General features: G+C 42.6%; 1 protein-coding gene across 1 annotated transcript in view; it reads right to left on the reverse strand.

Moving 5' to 3' along the window:
* RS1 (retinoschisin 1) overlaps positions 1-19,150 on the reverse strand; it is a gene marked incomplete at its 5' end in the record, with an annotated part of 31,107 nt that overhangs the window by 6,686 nt on the left and 5,271 nt on the right. Inside the window, 2 exons of the mRNA XM_081277941.1 lie at positions 10,840-10,942; positions 12,032-12,057. Coding sequence (XP_081134067.1) covers positions 10,840-10,942; positions 12,032-12,057 — 129 coding nt within the window. The remainder of the gene's footprint in view (positions 1-10,839; positions 10,943-12,031; positions 12,058-19,150) is intronic.

The raw sequence follows: 19,150 nt of genomic DNA on the forward strand, positions 1-19,150 counted from the left end.
GTAGTACACACCTGTAGCCCCAGCTGCTTGGAAACTGTAGTGGCCTGTAAGCCAAAAGTACAAGGCCAGACTGGTAACAGAACAAGACCCCCATCTCAAAAAGAAAAATTAAAAACAAGCCCTCCCACCACCACATCTCAGTACTCAGATGATTGAAGTAACAAAGCAACCTTATCTTGTTTGCAGTGTGGAAATGGAGAATGTTTTACTTGTCAGCAAGGAGGTTCACAAAAGCCTTCAACTATTTACTGCTCATGCGGAAAGAGCATGAAGGATGAAGTGAAGGGATTGCCATAGAGACTCAACGTTCAGAAAAGCAGAGGGAAATGGTTCTATGGCAACCTCATGCGGGGAGGGGGATTTGAGAAATACTCCTCCTCCACCAACTTTGAGACCTAAACACTAAGAGGTACTCGGTAAAATAGCATATTTAAATGTCAGACATCTTCAGTTCCCTCATTAGCTCGCAGGTTTAGCCATGCTGCATGATGACATCAGGGTCTCTAATTGTTCTTGGGCAGCAGATGATGCCAATTATAGGAATAAAACAATGGTGAGCCAGAAAGAAAGGCAATTATATATTGACTTCCCACTTGTAAATTGCTGTTTTCTCAGCAGTCTAATGCAAAAAATAAAAATAAATAAATAAAAATAGGTGAAGTATACCTGAGTGACTATTGAAGACGGATCAGCTGAAAGACACTGCTTTTTCCAAATGGAAATAGCCCAAATTGGGCTATATGCTGTTTCCTCGTATTGACAACAGTATTGGGTTACCTGATCAGAGACTGCCAATTGCCAACCCAACCACCATTTTCCCCTTCTCTTAGACTAAAAAGGCTTAATTTTATTGGTGACAGCAATGTGGCCAGCTAAAGAGGCAATCATTCGCAGGCTTTCTTGCAGTTAGAAGTAACCACATGACATAATTTCTGACCAATGAGATGTAAGAAGATGTGTGCTAGGGATTTGTGGTCAAGTTTTGCTTGCCCCTTCTTTCTCCCAGTTGTCTAGATTGAAGGACCTGATAGCTGGTGTAACTGTAGCCATCTTCTACCATGGGGTAAGAAGAACTATAGAGCTCTCAGCCCTGATATTCTTTTTTCTTTTCTTTTTTTTTTTTTATACCAGGAATCGAACTCAGGGGCACTCAACCACTGAGCCACATCTCCAGCCCTATTTTGCATTTTATTTAGAGAGAGGCTCTCACTGAGTTGCATAGCACCTTGCCATGCTGAGGCTGGCTTTGAACTCACGATCCTCCTGTCTCTGCATCCCAAGCCACTGGGATTACAGGCGTGTGCCACCATGCCCAGCTAGCCCTGATATTCTTAAGCAACTCACTATCCCATTGTCTTTTTGCCTTCTGAGTCAAAAACTAATTCAATAGCCACTCTTTTGGACATCTCTAACTTTAACAAAATCCAATTTTTAACTGAATTGCTATAGAAAACAAAGGGTAAACTTATATAAATACATTTGACTAATTTTCTGATTGTGAATGGTAAACTCCAAATGAGGCAAAAAAAAATTATTTCCTCCATGTGTGCATGTGTATATTTGAGTTCAAGCTGAAGAGGTAGCCAGGTACAGTGGTGCACACGTGTAATCCCAGTGACTCAGGAGGCTGAGGCAAAAGGATCACAAGTTTGAGGCCAGCTTCAGCAACTTAGTGAGGTCCTGTCTCAAAATAAAAAGTAAAATGGGAATGGGGGTGTAGCTCAGTGGTACAGAATCTCTAGGTTCAGTCCTTAGTACCAGGGGGAATAAAAAAGTTGACATATTTACTGGGGTATCATCATCTGTAATAGTAAAATTGAGAACTGAAGTCTTTCTAGATAATTTTCAACAGTCAATAAAACTGAATGGACTAGCAGTCAGAGAAATGCAAATCAAAACCACCCTAAGATACCATCTCACTCCAGTAAGATTGGCAGCCATTCTGAAGTCAAACAACAACAAGTGCTGGCGAGGATGTGGGGGAAAAGGGTACACTTGCTCATTGTTGGTGGGACTGCAAATTGGTGCAGCCAATTTGGAAAGCAGTATGGAGATTTCTTGGAAAGCTGGGAATGGAACCACCATTTGACCCAGCTATTCCCCTTCTGGGTCTATTCCCTAAAGACCTAAAAAGAGCATGCTACAGGGACACTGCTACATCGATGTTCATAGCAGCACAATTCACAATAGCAAGACTGTGGAACCAACCTAGATGCCCTTCAATAGATGAATGGATAAAAAAATATGGCATCTATACACAATGGAGTATTACTCTGCATTAAAAAATGACAAAATCATAGAATTTGGAGGGAAATGGGTGGCATTAGAGCAGATTATGCTAAGTGAAGCTAGCCAATCCCTAAAAAACAAATGCCAAATGTCTTCTTTGATATAAGGAGAATAACTAAGAACAGAGTAGGGACGAAGAGCATGAGAAGAAGATTAACATTAAACAGGGATGAGAGGTGGGAGGGAAAGGGAGAGAGAAGGGAAATTGCATGGAAATGGAAGGAGACCCTCATGGTTATACAAAATTACATACAAGAGGAAGTGAGGGGAAAGGGAAAAATAATACAAGGGGGAGAAATGAATTACAGTAGAGGGGGTAGAGAGAGAAGAGGGGAGGGGAGGGGAGGGGAGGGGGGATAGTAGAGGATAGGAAAGGCAGCAGAATACAACAGACACTAGTATGGCAATATGTAAATCAATGGAAGTGTAACTGATGTGATTCTGCAATCTGTATACGGGGTAAAAATGGGAGTTCATAACCCACTTGAATCAAAATGTGAAATATGATATGTCAAGAACTATGTAATGTTTTGAACAACCAATTTAAAAAAAAACTGAATGGAGCATGCAAAAGCTTGAGTGCCATCCTAAGGCTCCAGAGTACCTGCCAAGAGGGTCATGTCCTGCCTCCAGCAGCTGAAGACAGGACAGCACTAGCTTCCTCAACTTTTCTGCCCTAACGCACCAAAGGAATAGGCTGGAATTCCACCAGCATCTACAACTCAGAGGGGCTGGGGGAGAGGGGACAGTATTTATAGTTTATCAAGTCTCCAAGACTTTGGGAGTCTATTAAAATAATGTCAATTCCTGGGAGAGAGAAGAGCAGTGCTTTTATGGGTCACTCAATCATGCCTTGCGTGGTAGAATCATCAGGGGAGCTTGTTAAGAATGCAGTTTCTAGGATTCCATCCCCAGAGTTTCGCATTTTTAACGAGCACACTTTCAAAGTGCACTTTGAAAACCTTAGCCTGCCAGGGAAGGCGTTTTGTGGGCTGGAGCTTCAGAGGACTGAGTGCCCATGGGTTCCCACGCTCTTCTAGTTCCCCCAACTTCCTTCCAGCCTGGAAGACAGGCTTGAGCCACCTGAAGGAGGGGGGTGAGTCCGAAGCATCAGAGAGCAGGGTCTCAGTAGGGCTCTTGGCTGTTACTTAACCTCAGCTCTCAGCCTTTCTAATCTGTAAAATTCTAACTGTAGATATCTCTAAGGTCCCTTCATCTGTAACATTTGTAGCATTTGATGACTGAACTTTTATTTTTTTTATTTTTTGCTCAGGGCCACCAGCTGAGAGAGAGGAGGTGTAACAGAACAAGACCCCTTGTCACCACCCCTCCCAATCACCACCTTATGCCTGGCATTTTGCTCTTTCTCTATTTGCCCCTCACAACTCTTTCTTTCTTCTTTCCTTCCTTCCTTCCTTCCTTCCTTCCTTCCTTCCTTCCTTCCTTCCTTTCTTTCTTTCTTTTTTTCTTTCTTTCTTTCTTTGATGTTGAAAGACCTTTATTTTGTTTATTTATATGTGGTGCTGAGGATCAAACCCAGTACTTCACAGATGCTAGGCAAGAGCTCTACCACTGAGCCATGGAACCAGCAACTCCCTTACAACTCTTTTGTCTGCCATATTTCCCACATCTAATGATTAGGAGTGGACTCCAGACTCAGAGGGACAATGTCCTTAAAGGCCTGGGAAGGCTTTTCTAGCTTTTCGATCTAAAAACCTGTTTATCGAGGCTGGGGTTATGGTTCAGCAGTAGAGTACTCGCTTCACACGTTCAATGCCTAGGGTTTGATCCTCAGCATCACATAAAAATAAAGTTAAAAAAAAAAAGCTGTTTATCCAGTTGTGGACCCTGCACTCTCTCCAGGGCATGTGACAGTTTTTTTTTCTTAAAAAAAATGTTTTTAGTTGTAGATGCACATAATATCTTTATTTTTGTTTATGGTGCCAAGGATTCAACCCACTACCTCCTGCTTGCAAGGCAAGCACTCTACTGCTGAGCTACAACCCCAGCCCAACAGGTGATAGTTTTATCATTATCATGGCTTCAGGTGGCCTCTGTGAATCTATACCTTACTGCCAGATCCCAAGTCTCAGCCCACTGATCCCTGAAGATTTTCCAGGGAATTATTTCCATCCGGGCAACTCAAAGAAGTTTGGTGTGTTGTACATCCAAAACAGCCCTTCAGTGTCCAACCTCCTGTGTGGTGCTCCAAGTCTCATTCCTTGATACCCCCAGAGTACAAGGCAGAGACTCTAGACCAGTGGGGCTTGGCCTGGGCTGCACCTTGGAATCATCTGAGCAGCTGGAGGTGGGGAGGCAATCAGGACAAAGCTACAGGTGATTGTAATAGGCATTCAAGGTCAAGAAGGTCTGTTTAGAGCCAGTGAGGACCAGGATTGGTTCCCAGTCTTCCTCAGTGTGAGTACAGTGCTTAACCCCCTCTGGGTCTCAGTTTGCTCATCTGTGAAATGCCACTGTAGTAGTATCACCTTGATAAAGCTGCTAAAAGATTAAGTGAGGGGCTGGAGTCATATCTCAGTGGTAGAGCACTTGCCTTGCATGTGTGAGGTACTGGGTTCAATCCTCAGCACCACATTAAAAAAAAAGAAAAAGAATAGATTAAGGTGAAATAATGTTTAGAGACTATAGAGTTTGTAGAGTACATGCCTGGCCAAAAAGTAACAGATTAGGGGCTAGGAATGTGGCTCAATAGAAGAGTGTTTGTCTAGCATGCATGAGGCCCCGGGTTCAATCCCAAGCACTGCAAAACAAATGAACACAAACAAGTAGCAGGTAATATTAGTGATAGGGTGCATTCGTGAGTTGGGCGCCCTTCTAGCAAAGGAGGAAATCCAACAGCATTCTACCTTACACTGACCCACTTCATTCCCCCACCTTGTAGACAGCATCCCTCAGGCTTATGGAGTTGGACAATCTAGGCCTGAACAGGAATTAGCTGATCCTCCCAGAGGAGAAGGTGAGAGCCCCCAGTTAAGGTAGCAGCGGCACGGTGGTGGACTCAGTGGGGATGTAGTCCCCTGAGAAACAGGAGCAGGGAGGGGTCTGGGAGCCCTGTGCTACGGGAAGCCTCAGAATACCATGTGGGGATTCTTAGAAAGCTTGGCTTAGGAGGAAAAGGAGCCACCACTGCTCCCCAATGGGGCCTAGGGCCAGGCCAGGATCCTGCCACCCAGCCTGAACACATGTCCTGCCCCCAGGAAGCCCTCACAATCTTGTGGGGTTTCATGTAGTTCAAAGTGAAGAAAAAGGACCTTCAAAAGACCTGTCTTTAGCTAACTGTAGGGGCACATGCCTGTAATCCCAGCAACTTGGGAGGCTGAGGCAGGAGGATCACAAGTTCAAAGCCAGCCTCAGCAAATTAGGAAGGCCCTGTCTGTAAATAAAAAATAAAAAGGGCTAAGGATGTGGCTCAGTGGTAAAAGACCTGTGTTTAGACTCCTCACAGGCCATAATAAGGGAGGACTGAAACTGGATTTGTTTTCACTTGGAAAAACCAAGTGTGACATTTCTCATGCTCTGTGTGCTATGAAATAAACTGCACATCAGTTATGATTGTGGTGCTTCCTGATTCCTCTTTCCCCCTTTCTTCCTTCTCTGCCTTCCTTTAGGTATGCCTGAGGAGTCTGGCACCTTCCCTTGAGGCTTTCTGTCCCCTTCCTTCCACCTTCACCTCCTTCAGATCACCACCCACTTCCCCTGCCCACCCTGAGCTGAGTAAGGGGCTCCATGGTGCTGCCTAACTGTAATACCTGTCACATATTGCTTCCTCTTGTGATTTTGTCAGCTCCCCATGTCTGTCTTTCTCAACATCCTATCCTCTGAGCCAAGCAGAATGCCTGAATGCACTAGGCACTTAACATAATCTGATTGGATGGATGGACAAAGGGATAAACAGATAGTCATCCAATCTTGGGTGACAGCTGGGGACAAGCAGAGAAATGGCAGATGCAGGAAGCACAGAACTCGAGGAGGAAGTAGAAATGAACTGCTGCAGCCTTGAGAATTCCCTCTGGCCTAATCAAAAAGCAACTGTAACCCACTTGAATCAATCTGTGAAATATGGTATATTAAGAACTATGTAATGTTTTGAACAACCAACAATAAAATAATAAAAAAAAATGAAAAAAAAAAAAAGCAACTGTAAATTGAGTAAAAGCTAGAAAGCAGCATAAATAATGTTGCCAAAGGCATTAAGGAGATCCTTATCAGACACAGTGAAAGTGACTTGCCAAATTTTTCACCCAATGGAACCTTGTTGTTGCAGTTATTAAACTGTTTTCTATATTCATTTTACTCATAAGGAAAAATCTGCATCTTTTGTGGCTCAAGTGGCTCTTGATAATTAGATGAAAAATGTATATTTGTAATGTGTTGGTAATCCAGGCTATGTCTACTTAATGTATTGGGCTGTTTTATTCAGTCAATGCTTTCTGGGTTTGTAGGCATGATGGCCAGGCATGCTTAAAAAAAATGTTTAGGGTCAGAATGTTCAAAGCCAGAATTGGCAACTTAGCAAGGCCCTAAGCAACTCATTGAGACCCTGTCTCTAAATAAAATATTAAAAGGGCTAGGGATGTGGCTCAGTGATTAAGCACTCCTGGGTTCAATCCCCCATACCGAAAATAGAAAGGTTAAGGCTGGGGATGTACTTGGTGGTAGAGCAGTGGCCTAGCATTAGGAGGCGCTGGATTCCATCCTCAGCACCTGGGCATGGGGGCAGGGGGGCTGGGGGGAGTTAACGTAAAGAAATGCAGAGGGGGCTGGGGTTGGGGCTCAGTGGTAAAGTGCTCACCTAGCACGTGTGAGGCACTGGGTTGGATCCTCAGCACCACAAAAAAATAAAAACAAATAAAAATAAAGGTATTGTGTCCAACTACAACTAATATATATACATACACACACACACACACACACACACACACACACACACACACACACTAAATAAATAAATGAAAAGAAATGCAGAGGCCAGGTGGTTGTGGTACACATCTGTGATCCCAGCTACTTTGGAGTCTGAGGCAAGAAGATTGCAAGTTCAAGGCCAGCCTGGGCAACCTAGGGTGAGACCCTGTTGTCTCTAAATAACAGAATTTATTGGTGGAACAGCACCCCAGGGTTCCATGCCCAGTACCAGAAAAGAAAAATAAAATGGAAACAAAACATAGTTCAAGGATATTCTTGGGAAGAGATTCTAGAGGGCTGTAAATATTATTGTGCCTAGATGTTAGACATGAATATATGTGACAATATAGTAGAATATAGAATGATAAAATATACAGAATATTTATAGAACAGAGTATATGCTTGAATATGTTATAGAATGTAAAATCTAGAATTAAAGTGTTAGCAAACCACTGGAACTCTTATGCTTTTGAATACCTTCCCTACCCTAAACCCCACTCTCAGAGGGCCAGGGTAATCTTGGTTCAATTGTGGAAAAGGCAGTGTTAGTCTTTTTAATAGCTTTAGCTGAAGCTTAGGCGGCCATAATGCACCTGGCCTTCTGCTCCATGTGTGGAGCCCCCAGGCATTAACAACCATTGTGCACCTGTGGCCTCTGCATTGCCCCCTCCCCCCAAGGTCTGAGTGACCCCCTGTTCTTCTGTGCTTTCTAGGTTCTTCTCTCTCAAGGCCATCTGTGGTGGAAGCACTCAATATCAGGCTCCAGAGAGACCAAACAGGATTCTTGACATTCCGATGATAATCTGAGGCATGGATGGGCAAGTGACTTCTGGAAGCTGTGGCTAGTCCTGATGCCCTGAATCATCTCATTCATGAAGGAACCAATTAACACAAAGGATCAACCACTGAACACTTGAGATTGTGGGTTTTTGGTTTTTTGGTTTTTTTTTTTTTTCCTTCCCGAAAATATCTTTGTTGTTCGAAAAACAAAAATAAGGGCTGGGGATGTGTCTCAGTGGTAGGGCAATTGCCTAGCATGCATGAAGCCCTGGCTCCCATCCCCAGCAAGGCAAAGAAAGAAAAGAAAAGAAAAACAGTGGGAGAGGGGAACACTTAAACTAAAATGTTTCTCATTTTAGAACTTCAAGTTCATGTCAACTGTGTAGGGGAGATACCTTGGGGATCAGGGTTCTCTTTATATTCCTCTAACACTAGGCCCTTCTCAGTTTTACAGTTGATGGAGTCAGTGCAGCCAACCCACATAAATTATCTCTTTCCAGTTTCTTCTTAGAACTTTCTTGAAGTGGAATTTCAGGAGGTCTCATGTCTCTAGTGAAAAAATTTATTTCCACTAACTAGTAAATCTCTCCAAGGTGGAGTCAAGACCTTCATTTCTGTCTTCCTAATAGTGCCTTGCACCTAATAGGCACTTGATGAGAGGTTTAAATTGATTTATGAATGGATTATTAAGGAGGGCCCTTCAATTACACCAACATTTACTGGCTGCAGTAGTTCCTGCCAGGGAGCACAATGGGACCTCCTGTCGGAAAAGCCTGTGAACAAAATAGCCTTCCTGCTTTCCTCAGGGGCCCCACTGTTCTCCTGGGGAACAAACTGAGTTTCAAATTGACTTTCTATTCCTTTTAAGTAAATAGGAAAAGGGGAGCAATAGAAGCCATTGTACCCTATCCCCCCAGCTCTGCAATTTGCTATTTTAATGCAAATTTTAATGAAATAATGAGAAGAGGCTCACAGACAATGCATGCAGCTACTCAGGCAATTATGTAAAGTGAATGAGGTTGGAGAGCAGTGTCCTAACTGCAGGGATGGTGGCAAGACCAGTTTCATACAAAATAGACCCCCAGCCATGGACATATTTGCTGGGACTGCCCAAGCCTCTGAAAGTCTGCTCAATTCTTTCCCGGAGATGAGTGCCCTTCCTTGGAGGCAGAAGTTGGGGTAAGAGGGTGAAAGAGAAAAGGAAAGCCAGACTTTTAGCTATTCTTTTGGCTATAGTTTGGTGGAGGGATATGTCCCAGTGGTAGAGCACTTGTCTAGCATACACAAATTCTTATGTTCAGGGGTGAGAATATAGCTCAGTTGGTAGAGTGCTTGCCTTGCATACATAAGGTCCTGGGTTCGATCCCCAGCACCAAAAAACATAAGAAAGGTCCTTGCGTTCAGCCCCCTGGGTTCTGAAACCCCAGATTCTTAGCACCAAAAAAAAAAAAAAAAAAAAACTGAACAAAGGTCCTTGTGTTCAGCCTCCTTATCCCAACCCCCAACACACAGGTTCCCAAGTCCAACACGGGATACTGAGATGGCTCATTTTATTTATTCTTCATAACAACCCTTAAGAGCAAGGGTCAGGGGCTGGGGCTGGGACTCAGTGGTAGAGTGCTCGCCTGGCACGTGTAAGGCACTGGGTTTAATCCTCAGCACCACATAAAAATAAAGGTATTGTGTCCATCTATAACAACAAAAAAGCAAGGGTCAGCAAACTATGTCCCTTAAACCAAATCTGGTTCACTATCTCTATTTAGTTTTTCTGTGGAGCTGGGGACAGAACCCAGGGCCTTGCACAGGTCAGGCAAGTGTTCCACCACTGAACTACATGCCCACCTCATTGTCTATTTTACAAATAAACTTTTACTGAAACACAGCCATGCTCATACATTTACATAATGTTTATGGCTGCTTTCAAACTACAATGGCAGAATCTAGTACTTCAGAAAGAGATCATTTGGTTCACAAAGCCACAAACATTTACTGTTTGGTCCTTTGTAGACAAAGTATGCGGAACCCTGTCTTAGAGAAAGGCATTCATATTCATCAGGATAGGCTACATTAGCTGCAGAGCAAATTGTCCTGGAAATTTCAGAGGCTTCACATAACAGGTGTATTTTTCACTTAGGTGACATCTACTGTGGGTAAGCAGCGGGTTCTGCTCTACTTAATAATCCAGGGATCAGGCTGGGGGAAAAAAAAAAGAAAGAAAACCACTATGTCAACAGTTGTTTTCATGGCAGGGAAAGGGAGAGCCATAGATAATATGTAAATGTATGAGCATGGCTGTGTTTCAATGAAAGTTTATTTCTAAAATGGACAATGAGGCGGGCATGTAGTTAGTGGTGGAAAGTTGCATGCTAGCTTTGTGATGCCTCATTGGGAAAGTGGCCTGCTCACCTTGGCTGCCACTACTCAGATGGTACCACCTGACTGCAAGGAGGCTGGAAAATGTGAGGGAAGAGGCACATGGTTGTTTTGGTGAGCAGTGAATATCCATGCCCAGTGCTGTCCCCTCCATTGGACAGATAAAGAACCGAGTGGCAGTTCCAGAGTTCTGAAATGCTGCCTGCCATTGATTTATTTTCAGTCAGTTCCATTAATCAATTTCATTGAAAGTTGGATCCCTTTTCAGTCAGACCAGGTAGAGATCTAGGAAGCTGTTTTTGAACAATGACATCAGTGCAGTCTGTGGAAGCAGCAGCCAGTGTGAAGCTCTCGAGAGAAAGCAGAGCAAAGTGTTGCTGGGAGCAGAGGTAATTCAGCCAGATTGAAAGGAGGAGCAATAGGGTGTTTTTGAGGACTGTTCCAATATGGTGAACCAAGAAGAGTAACACTCACCTGGTATGCAGTCTAAGGTAGCGCCTGCATTCCACAGAGCATTTGTTCCTCCTTGGCAATCACACTTGCATGTTTTTTGGTACCAGGGGTCCTCGCCCTCATCCTGCACGCAGCCAGAGGAACAGGAAGTCAGAAAACTCGCAGGCAAAGGTAACTGTGGTCAGTGCCCATGGAAAGCTTATTTTCAAAGATCATGTTCTTTCCTTACATATTGTCTGAGTGTTTTGTTACAGTGGCAAAACTGTTACCAGCCTGAACATCTACTGTTGCCACTCATCTTTGATTCTAAGTAAACAAATATCTGTGGCCATGGGTGACCAGCTAATAATCTCTCAGACATATCCATGTAGAGGGCGGTGTTCACCCTCTGAGGGCTTGGTGATAGTCCTATATATTAATTCTGATTAATATGAATGCCTTTCTCTAAGACAGGGGTCTGTATACTTTGTCCACAAAGGACCAAACAGTAAATGTTTGTGGTTTTGTGGACCAAATGGTCTCTTTCTGAAGTACTCAATTCTGCCATTGTAGTTTGGAAGCAGCCATAGACAATAGTAAATGTATGAGCATGGCTGTGTTTCAACCCAATGCAAGGTTGGACTTTTTTACATGTTCTGTAGGTTCCTATCCAGGGATCCAATTTTTAAAGGTACTGGATTTGGGATGGAATGAAGCTCAGTGGTACAATGCTTGCTTAGCATGTGGGAGGCCCTGGGATCAACCCCCAGCCCCACAATTAGAATACATAAAGGCACTGGATTCAAAACTGAGCATTCTGAGTTAAGATCTGGTTTACTGTTATTCTCTCATTAAAGCGCCAATCTTGCTGGGGGTGTAGCTCAGTGGTGGAGCTCTTGCATTAGCATGACCCTGGGTTCAATCTCCAGCATGGGGGTAGGGGTGGGGTGGGGTGATAGTCCTATATATTAATCTTGTTTAAGAAAATTTGAAAAGCAAGCTGGGTTCAGTGGCACATGCCTATAACCCCAGCATCCCGGGAGGCCAAGGCAGGAGGAACTCAAGTTTGAAGTCAGCCTCAGTAATTAGGGAGATGTCTCAAAATAAGAAATAAAAAGGGCTGGGGATGTAGCAGCTCAGTGGTAAGTTCTCCTAGGTTCAATCTCTAGTAATGGGGCACGGGGGCTTCAAAAGCTGTGTCCATGTACATTCCAGCCTTCTAACTGTGACATACCTCTGTAGATGATAATCCCAATGTGGCTGAGCAAAAGAAGACAGGAAAAATGAAATTAAGAAAAAAGCAATTTGACAATATTATTCATTACACAGAAGCAAAAGGAAAATAATCATGTGAAAGTTAACAAAGCTCCTTCTGAAAGAAGTCAAGCTAAGCACCTATCTGCCAGGAAAAACATCCACAGATGCTGAGAAACTAGGGACAGTAAAGTGAAACACAACAGGATGCTAATTACTATTTTTGTTCATTATGGAATTTTGGAAAATATATTAATGTAGTCAAGCAGGGGAGGAGAGACCATTTATATTTTTCTTCACCAAAGTCAACAATGTTTAGTGTAAATTTTCTCATTTTTCCTTTTTCCTTTTTCTTCTGTGCTGGGGATTGAACCCAGGGCTTCATGCATGCTAAGAAGGCACTCTACCACTGAGCTCTATCCTCAGCCCTTTCATGTGTATTTATTTATTTAGTTATTTATTTTGTGGTGCTGGGGATTGAACCCAGGGCCTTGTGCATGCAAGGCAAGCACTCTACCAATTGAGCTATATCCCCAGCCCTCATGTATATTTTTTAAACATATTTGAGGGCTGGGGTTGTGGCTCAGCTGTAGAGCACTCACATAGCACGTGTGAGGCCCTGGGTTGGATCCTCAGCACCACAAAAAAACAAGTAAATAAAGGTATTGTGTCCCATTACAAAAAATAAATATTTAAAAAACATATTTGACAAGCTACTCTATAAATAATGTTGTGTCTTGCTTTCCTTTTCTATTTAACAGTAACAGTGTTAGGTTTTCTCTTATTACTTTTTCATCCTCCTCCTCCTCCTCATTCCTGGTGTCTGTCTAATGTACTACTCAGGAGTTGATACCCAGTTCCCTTACCATGTCATAGTTAGATTATTTAGGATTGGGACATTGTTTAGAAATTCCTTTTTAGGTTTTTCTATAATTTACAGGGAATGCCAAACCACAATTAAAGTGTAAATACTATATAAAAATATGGGAAAACTTAAAGCATACAAAATTTAACATAAAACTGATATAAACTATCATCTCTGGAGTACAAATAAAGAGAATGAATACATAATAAGTAGGAAAAGAGTTTGTGTATATTAGTATAAACTGATTAAAGCTTCACTGTCTGGTGCAATAGCAACAATTTCTATGTGGTCATTGGAATTTAAAGTAATTTTAATTGCCAGGGTGAGGTGGCACATACCTGTAATCCCAGAGACTCTGGAGGCTGAAGCAGGAGGATTGCAAGTTTGAGGCCAGCCTCAGCAATTTAGTGTGAGATCCTGTCTTAAATTTTTCTTAAATTTTTTTTAGTTATAGGTGGACACAATATCTTTATTTTATGTAGTGCTGAGGATCAAACCCAGTGCCTCACGCATGCTAGGCGAGCGCTCTACTGCTAAACCACAACACCAGACCCTGTTTCAAAATTAAAAAAATTAAAAGGATGGCTCAGTGGGAAAGCATCCCTGGGTTCAATCCCCACACAAACAAACAAACAAACAAACAAACAAAAAAGCCATTAAAATCAATTAACAAAATTAAAAATTCAATTTCTTGGGCTGGGGTTGTAGCTCAGTGGTAGAGCGCTTGCCTAGCACATGTGAGGCACTGGGTTCAATCCTCAGCACCACATAAAAATAAATAAAATAAAGGTATTGTGTCTGTTTACAATTTAAAAAATTTTTAAAAATTCAATTCCTTAATTGAACTACCCATATTTCAAGTGACTAATAGCCACATGGGCTACTGTAATGGACAGCACAGATGCAGAACATGTCCATCATCACAGAAAGTTCCATTGGAGAGTGCTGGTTCAAAGCTCAGAAAGGGCTCAGGAAATGCTACCCCCAAATACAGTCCCTTGGTAGATTGAGTATTTAAGCTGAAGGAAATTGAGAAAACTACAGAAGCAGGAAGGTCCCATTGATCTTCTGTCCCTTTGCTCCTGAAATGAGTCACATAAATTCTCCTCACTTCTTTCTCCCCTGAAGTGGGCCATATAAACTAAAATTTCCCTTGCTCCTCCTCCTCTGAAACAAGCCATAAAACCTAGGAAGGCCACTCTCTGACCTTCTCTACTAGACACCATCATTTGACAGGTGTTCTGCCCTATTCCCAGAAGGAAGGAATGTCACAAACAGGGATACCAAGAAGAATCTGAACAGGCTTTGCTAAGTTCCCCCCAGTTTATTACCATTATATGTTTTTGTTTTCCAATTATTCTTCTGCATGACTATCCATACAAGTATACAGACTTCCCTATTCCTTTCTTTCTCTCTCTCTCTCCCTCCCTCCCTCCTTTTCTTTCTTTCTCTCTTTTTCCTTCTTTCTTTTTTTGGTACCAGGGATTGAATCCAGGGGTGCTTTAGTACTAAACCACATCTCTGACCCTTTTTATTTTGAGAAAGGGTCTCACTAAGTTGCTTAGGGCCTCCCTAAGTTGCTGAAGCTAGCTTCAAACTTGTGACCCTCCTGCCTCAGCCTCCTGAGCTGCTGGGATTATAGGTGTGCACCACTAGGTTTTTTTTTTTTTTTTTTTTTGTAGGGAATGGAACCCAGAGCCTTGAGTATCTAGGCAAGTGCTCTACCACTGCTCCACTCCCAGCTCAGGGTCTGAAGGCTCCTGTGCCATGTCAAACTTAGTAAGTAAATTTGTATGATTTTCTCTTACTGGTCTGTCTTTGTTATAGGGAGTCTTGGCCATGAACCTTACAATGAGTGAGGAAAAGGTCATTTTTCTCCAGGTTAGCACCAAAGCTCCATTTCCCATTTATTTTAAAATATTTTTTTAGTTGTCAATGGACCTTTATTTATTTCTATGTGGTGCTGAGAATTGAACCCAGTGCCTCACACATGCTAGGCAAGTACTCTGCCACTGAGCCATAACTCCAGCTCACCCATTTCCTATTTTGGAGGGGGGGGTGCTGGGGATCGAACCCAGGGCCATGTGCATATGAGGCAAGCACTCTACCAACTGAGCTATACCCCAGCCCCCCAACTTCCCATTTTTGACCAGATTCTTTTATTTCTTTTCTGACTATAAAGCAACATTACCTATTATAAAAGTGCCAAACAAAACCTGAGTGTAGAAAATGGGAAGTAAAAGTCCTTCCTTTAACTACTTGGCTATTTAAAAAGTGAATCTGATGCCCACAAAAAGCTTTTAGATTGAGAGTCTCATCTCTTCCATCATAATGATAAAAGCTATCATTGAAAAAATACATTTTTACCCATTCTGTGACCACTTTAGTGTGTTCACTGTGAGTCTGGCAGTCTACTAGAGCTTGGGCCTTCTGAAATAGAAGTCTCACTGTGCTGACAAGGGTCTTCGGGACGTTCAGAAGAAAGACCAATGCACAAGGTGACATTCCATGTTACGCACAGGCTGTGATTGGGAGTCAGGGGAGCATATCTCTTAGCCTGGGAAGATTCAGGGCCAACCCGCACCTCTGGCCACCACACTCCTGTCTCTCCTAGGCCCTTGTTCTACTAGTTATTCACCTGCTATGGGTTGAATTGATCCTCTCAGGTAGCAATGAAGGTTAGGGAGCGCCATCTTGGTGGACATCTGCCTTAGTACTTGCTATGGTCTGGATGTTTGTGTCCCTCCAAAATTCACACTTGAAACTATTCATCAAATGGCAGAGCCTATGGGAAGTGATTGGGCTCCATCCTCATGAATGGCATTAGTGCTCTTATAAAGGAGTCCCCAGAGAGCTAGCTTGCCTCTTCTACCATGTGAGGACACAGTGAGAAGGTATCACCTATGAACCAGAAAGCAGGCCCTTGCTGGACATGAAATCTGCTAGCACCTTGATCGTGGACAATCTAAGTTGCTTAGGGCCCAGAACTCTGAGAAATACATTTCTATTGTTATAAATCACCTGGTTTATATATTGTGTTATAGATGACCAAACAGACTAGGACAGTTCTGTGGTACAAAGCTCTCTACTGGCAAAAGTTACTAATAATGTATTTTCAAATCCAATGGACTTTTCCCAACATTGACCTTCTGTCTTCATACTGCTATGTTGGGTACTGTTAGTCCCTCACATTTTCCTTTTGTTTCTACTCTCTGGATAACCCATTTCCTTTGAGAGCTTGACTTGGTCCACCCTGTAAATGATGCTAAACCTAATTCATGCACTGAATGGCTGATTGAGTATCTCCCTGTAGATGTCCCTTGCTGTCTAAAACTGGACCCAACTAAGTATTGGCAAGGAAGGCTAGGGATCAACCCAAACTCTTGTATGTTGTTGTTGGAGCATAAGGTAGTTTAACCTCTTTGGATAATGGTTTGGCCATTTATTTAGGTACTAGGGATTGAATCCAGGGGTGCTTAACCACTGAGCCACATCCCCAGCCCTTTTTTATATTTTATTAGAGACAAGGTCTTAACTGAATTACTTAGGAACTCACTAAGTTGCTGAGGCTAGCTTTGAACTCATGATCCTTATACCTCAGCCTCTTGGGCTGCTAGGATTACAGGTATGCATGACCACACCTCGCTCAGTTGGACAATTTAAAGCTGAACATATATGTGCTCTATAATCTAGTGATTCCACTCCTAAATGGTTACCAACCAGAAATATATATATATATATATTCTCCAAAAAACCAAAAGCATGTACAAGACTATTCATAGCAGTTATTTGTAATACCCAAAGCTGGAAAAACTCATCTGTCCATCAAGAGTAGAGTGAATACATCATGGTATATTCTTATAATGGAATACTATACTTCAGTGAAAATTGATAATCTGTAAGTACATAACATAATATGGATACATCTCACAATACTAAGTGAAAAGTCAGATGCTAAAGCAGATACACCATGTGAATATTTTTAAAAGTATAAGAACAGGCAAAAATAATCCATGCCATTAGATATTAGGATACTAGTTGCACTTGGGGCAGGCAGTGGTGGGGAAGAACCTCAATGGGGGCTGGTCAAGATACATTCCTTAACCCAGATGTTTGTTCCATGGGCATGCTCAGTGGTGAAAATTCACTGAGCTATATATTTACATGTATTCTTTTGTGTTTATTATACTTCAATGAGGATTTTTTGTTGTTATTATTATTCTGGGGATTGAACCCAGTAGTGCTTTGCTACTGAGATATATCCCCAGCCCTTTTATTTCAAGACAGAGTCTTGCTAAGTTGCTGAGGGCCTTACTGACTTGCCAAGGATGGCCTCCAACTTGTGATCCTGCTGCTTCAACCTCCTGAATTGTTGGGATTACAGGCATACACCACTGTGCCCAGTAGAGAAGGATTTTTTTTTTTTTTAAAAATTGAACTGATATAGCTCCTTCCTCAGACCATTCTTGCTCTATTTCTTATCCTGGTGACCAGCTCTACCATCCACCTACCATTCTGTTCAGAGACCTGGGTTTCATCTTAGTTTCCTAACCCCCACATCCAGTGGCTACTGAGGGTGTTCTGTCCTCTCCATTCCACTTCCTGCTTTTAGGCTACTCCCTCCCCTGGGTTCGTTTCTTTCTTTCTTTCTTTCTTTCTTTCTTTCTTTCTTTCTTTCTTTCTTTCTTTCTTTCTTTCTTCTTTTTCTTTCTTTCTTCTTTCTTTCTTTCTTTCTTTCTTTCTTTCTTTCTTTCTTTCTTTCTTTCTTTCTTTCTTTCTTTCTTTCTTTCTTTCTTTCTTTCTTTCTTTCTTTCTTTCTATTATTACTTGGCATTAAACCCAGGGGGCACTTAACACTTAACCACTGAACCACATCCTCAGCCCTTTTTATTTATTTATTTTTTTAATTTTGAGACAGAGTCTTTCTAAGTTGCTTAGGGCCATTCCTAAGTTGCTGAGGCTGGCTTTGAACTTGCAATTCTCCAGCCTCCCAAGATGCTGGGCTCCTGGGATTATAGGTATGTGCCACCACGCCCAGCTCCCCTGGATACACTTGCTGTTAAAGACAGCTGCTGCCTCATCCATCCTCCCTGCTGCCAATGTGACATGATGAAATTCTTCCTGTTCAACCCTTTGGTAGGTCGCCCTGACAGGGTCAGAGTGCCACCTCTGATATTCAGTAGTATCTCTCCATTTCCTCATCCCTAAAATGAACATAACATATCTCCAAGTTTATCTTCTGCACTCTGTACTTGATGCCCTTGTTCAAAGAATTTTTTTTTTGCCTCAAATCCCCCCTGCCCCCAGCAACTTCTCTGCCTGCTTATCCCCTTTTCTGTCCCCCAACTCAGCCCCTGCTCTGGTTTTTGTTCCCATCGTGTTCTTGTTCACAGGTTTATATAAGCACCTGTATGATTGTAGAATTTGATATAAAAGACAGCTAATAATGACTTACTCCAGAGCATTCATTCTTTCAGCTAATATTTATTGAGTGTCTACTATATTCCAGGCCCAACAATATAGTAGAACGGAGCAGGAAAAACACCTGTACTCATAGAGCACCTGCCCCATGGTGTGTGTATGTTGGAGGGGATGAATTAATGAATGAACAAACAAAATATATAGCATATACAATAATGATGACTACTATGGAGAAAAATCAAGTTGCTTAGGGCCATCAAGTTGAAAAATAAAGTTGCTTAGGGGGAGGGGACAGGGGCTGGTACTTTTTGGCTTAGAGAAGCCCTCACTGAAAGGTAATGTTGGAGCAAAGACCTGAAGAAGTGGGGTGCCTGTCCAGGGCAAAGGATTCAGGACAGAGGGCGAGCAAGTGCAAAGCCTTTGAGGGTGTGTGTTCGGCCTGTTCTGGAAAAAACGAGGAGACTCTGAGGTTGAAACCAGAGCATAGAAAGTTTTAGGAGATGAGGTCAGGGAAGGGCCAAGGGGGGGTGCAGTTTGTGCAGGGTGTTGTGGGCCATGTGACGGAGGACTTAGGCATTTAGCCTGAGTGAGACATTTGGAGGGATTTGGGGAGAGGAGGGACATGACTGACTGTGGGTTCAAAGGCTTCCTCTAGCACCATGTTGTAGGCTAGACTGACTGGGTTAAGGGTAGAAACAAGACCAGTTAGTTGTGAGGCAAGTACAGTCCTTCAGGCCAGAACTGATGGTGGTTTGACCCGGGATAATGGCAATAGAGTGATGAGAAGCGACCACTGCTGACTGTACTTAAAAT

The sequence above is a fragment of the Spermophilus citellus genome, assembly GCF_964194105.1.
Source record: "Spermophilus citellus genome assembly, chromosome: X".
In the NCBI taxonomy this organism is placed as follows: Eukaryota; Metazoa; Chordata; class Mammalia; order Rodentia; family Sciuridae; genus Spermophilus; species Spermophilus citellus.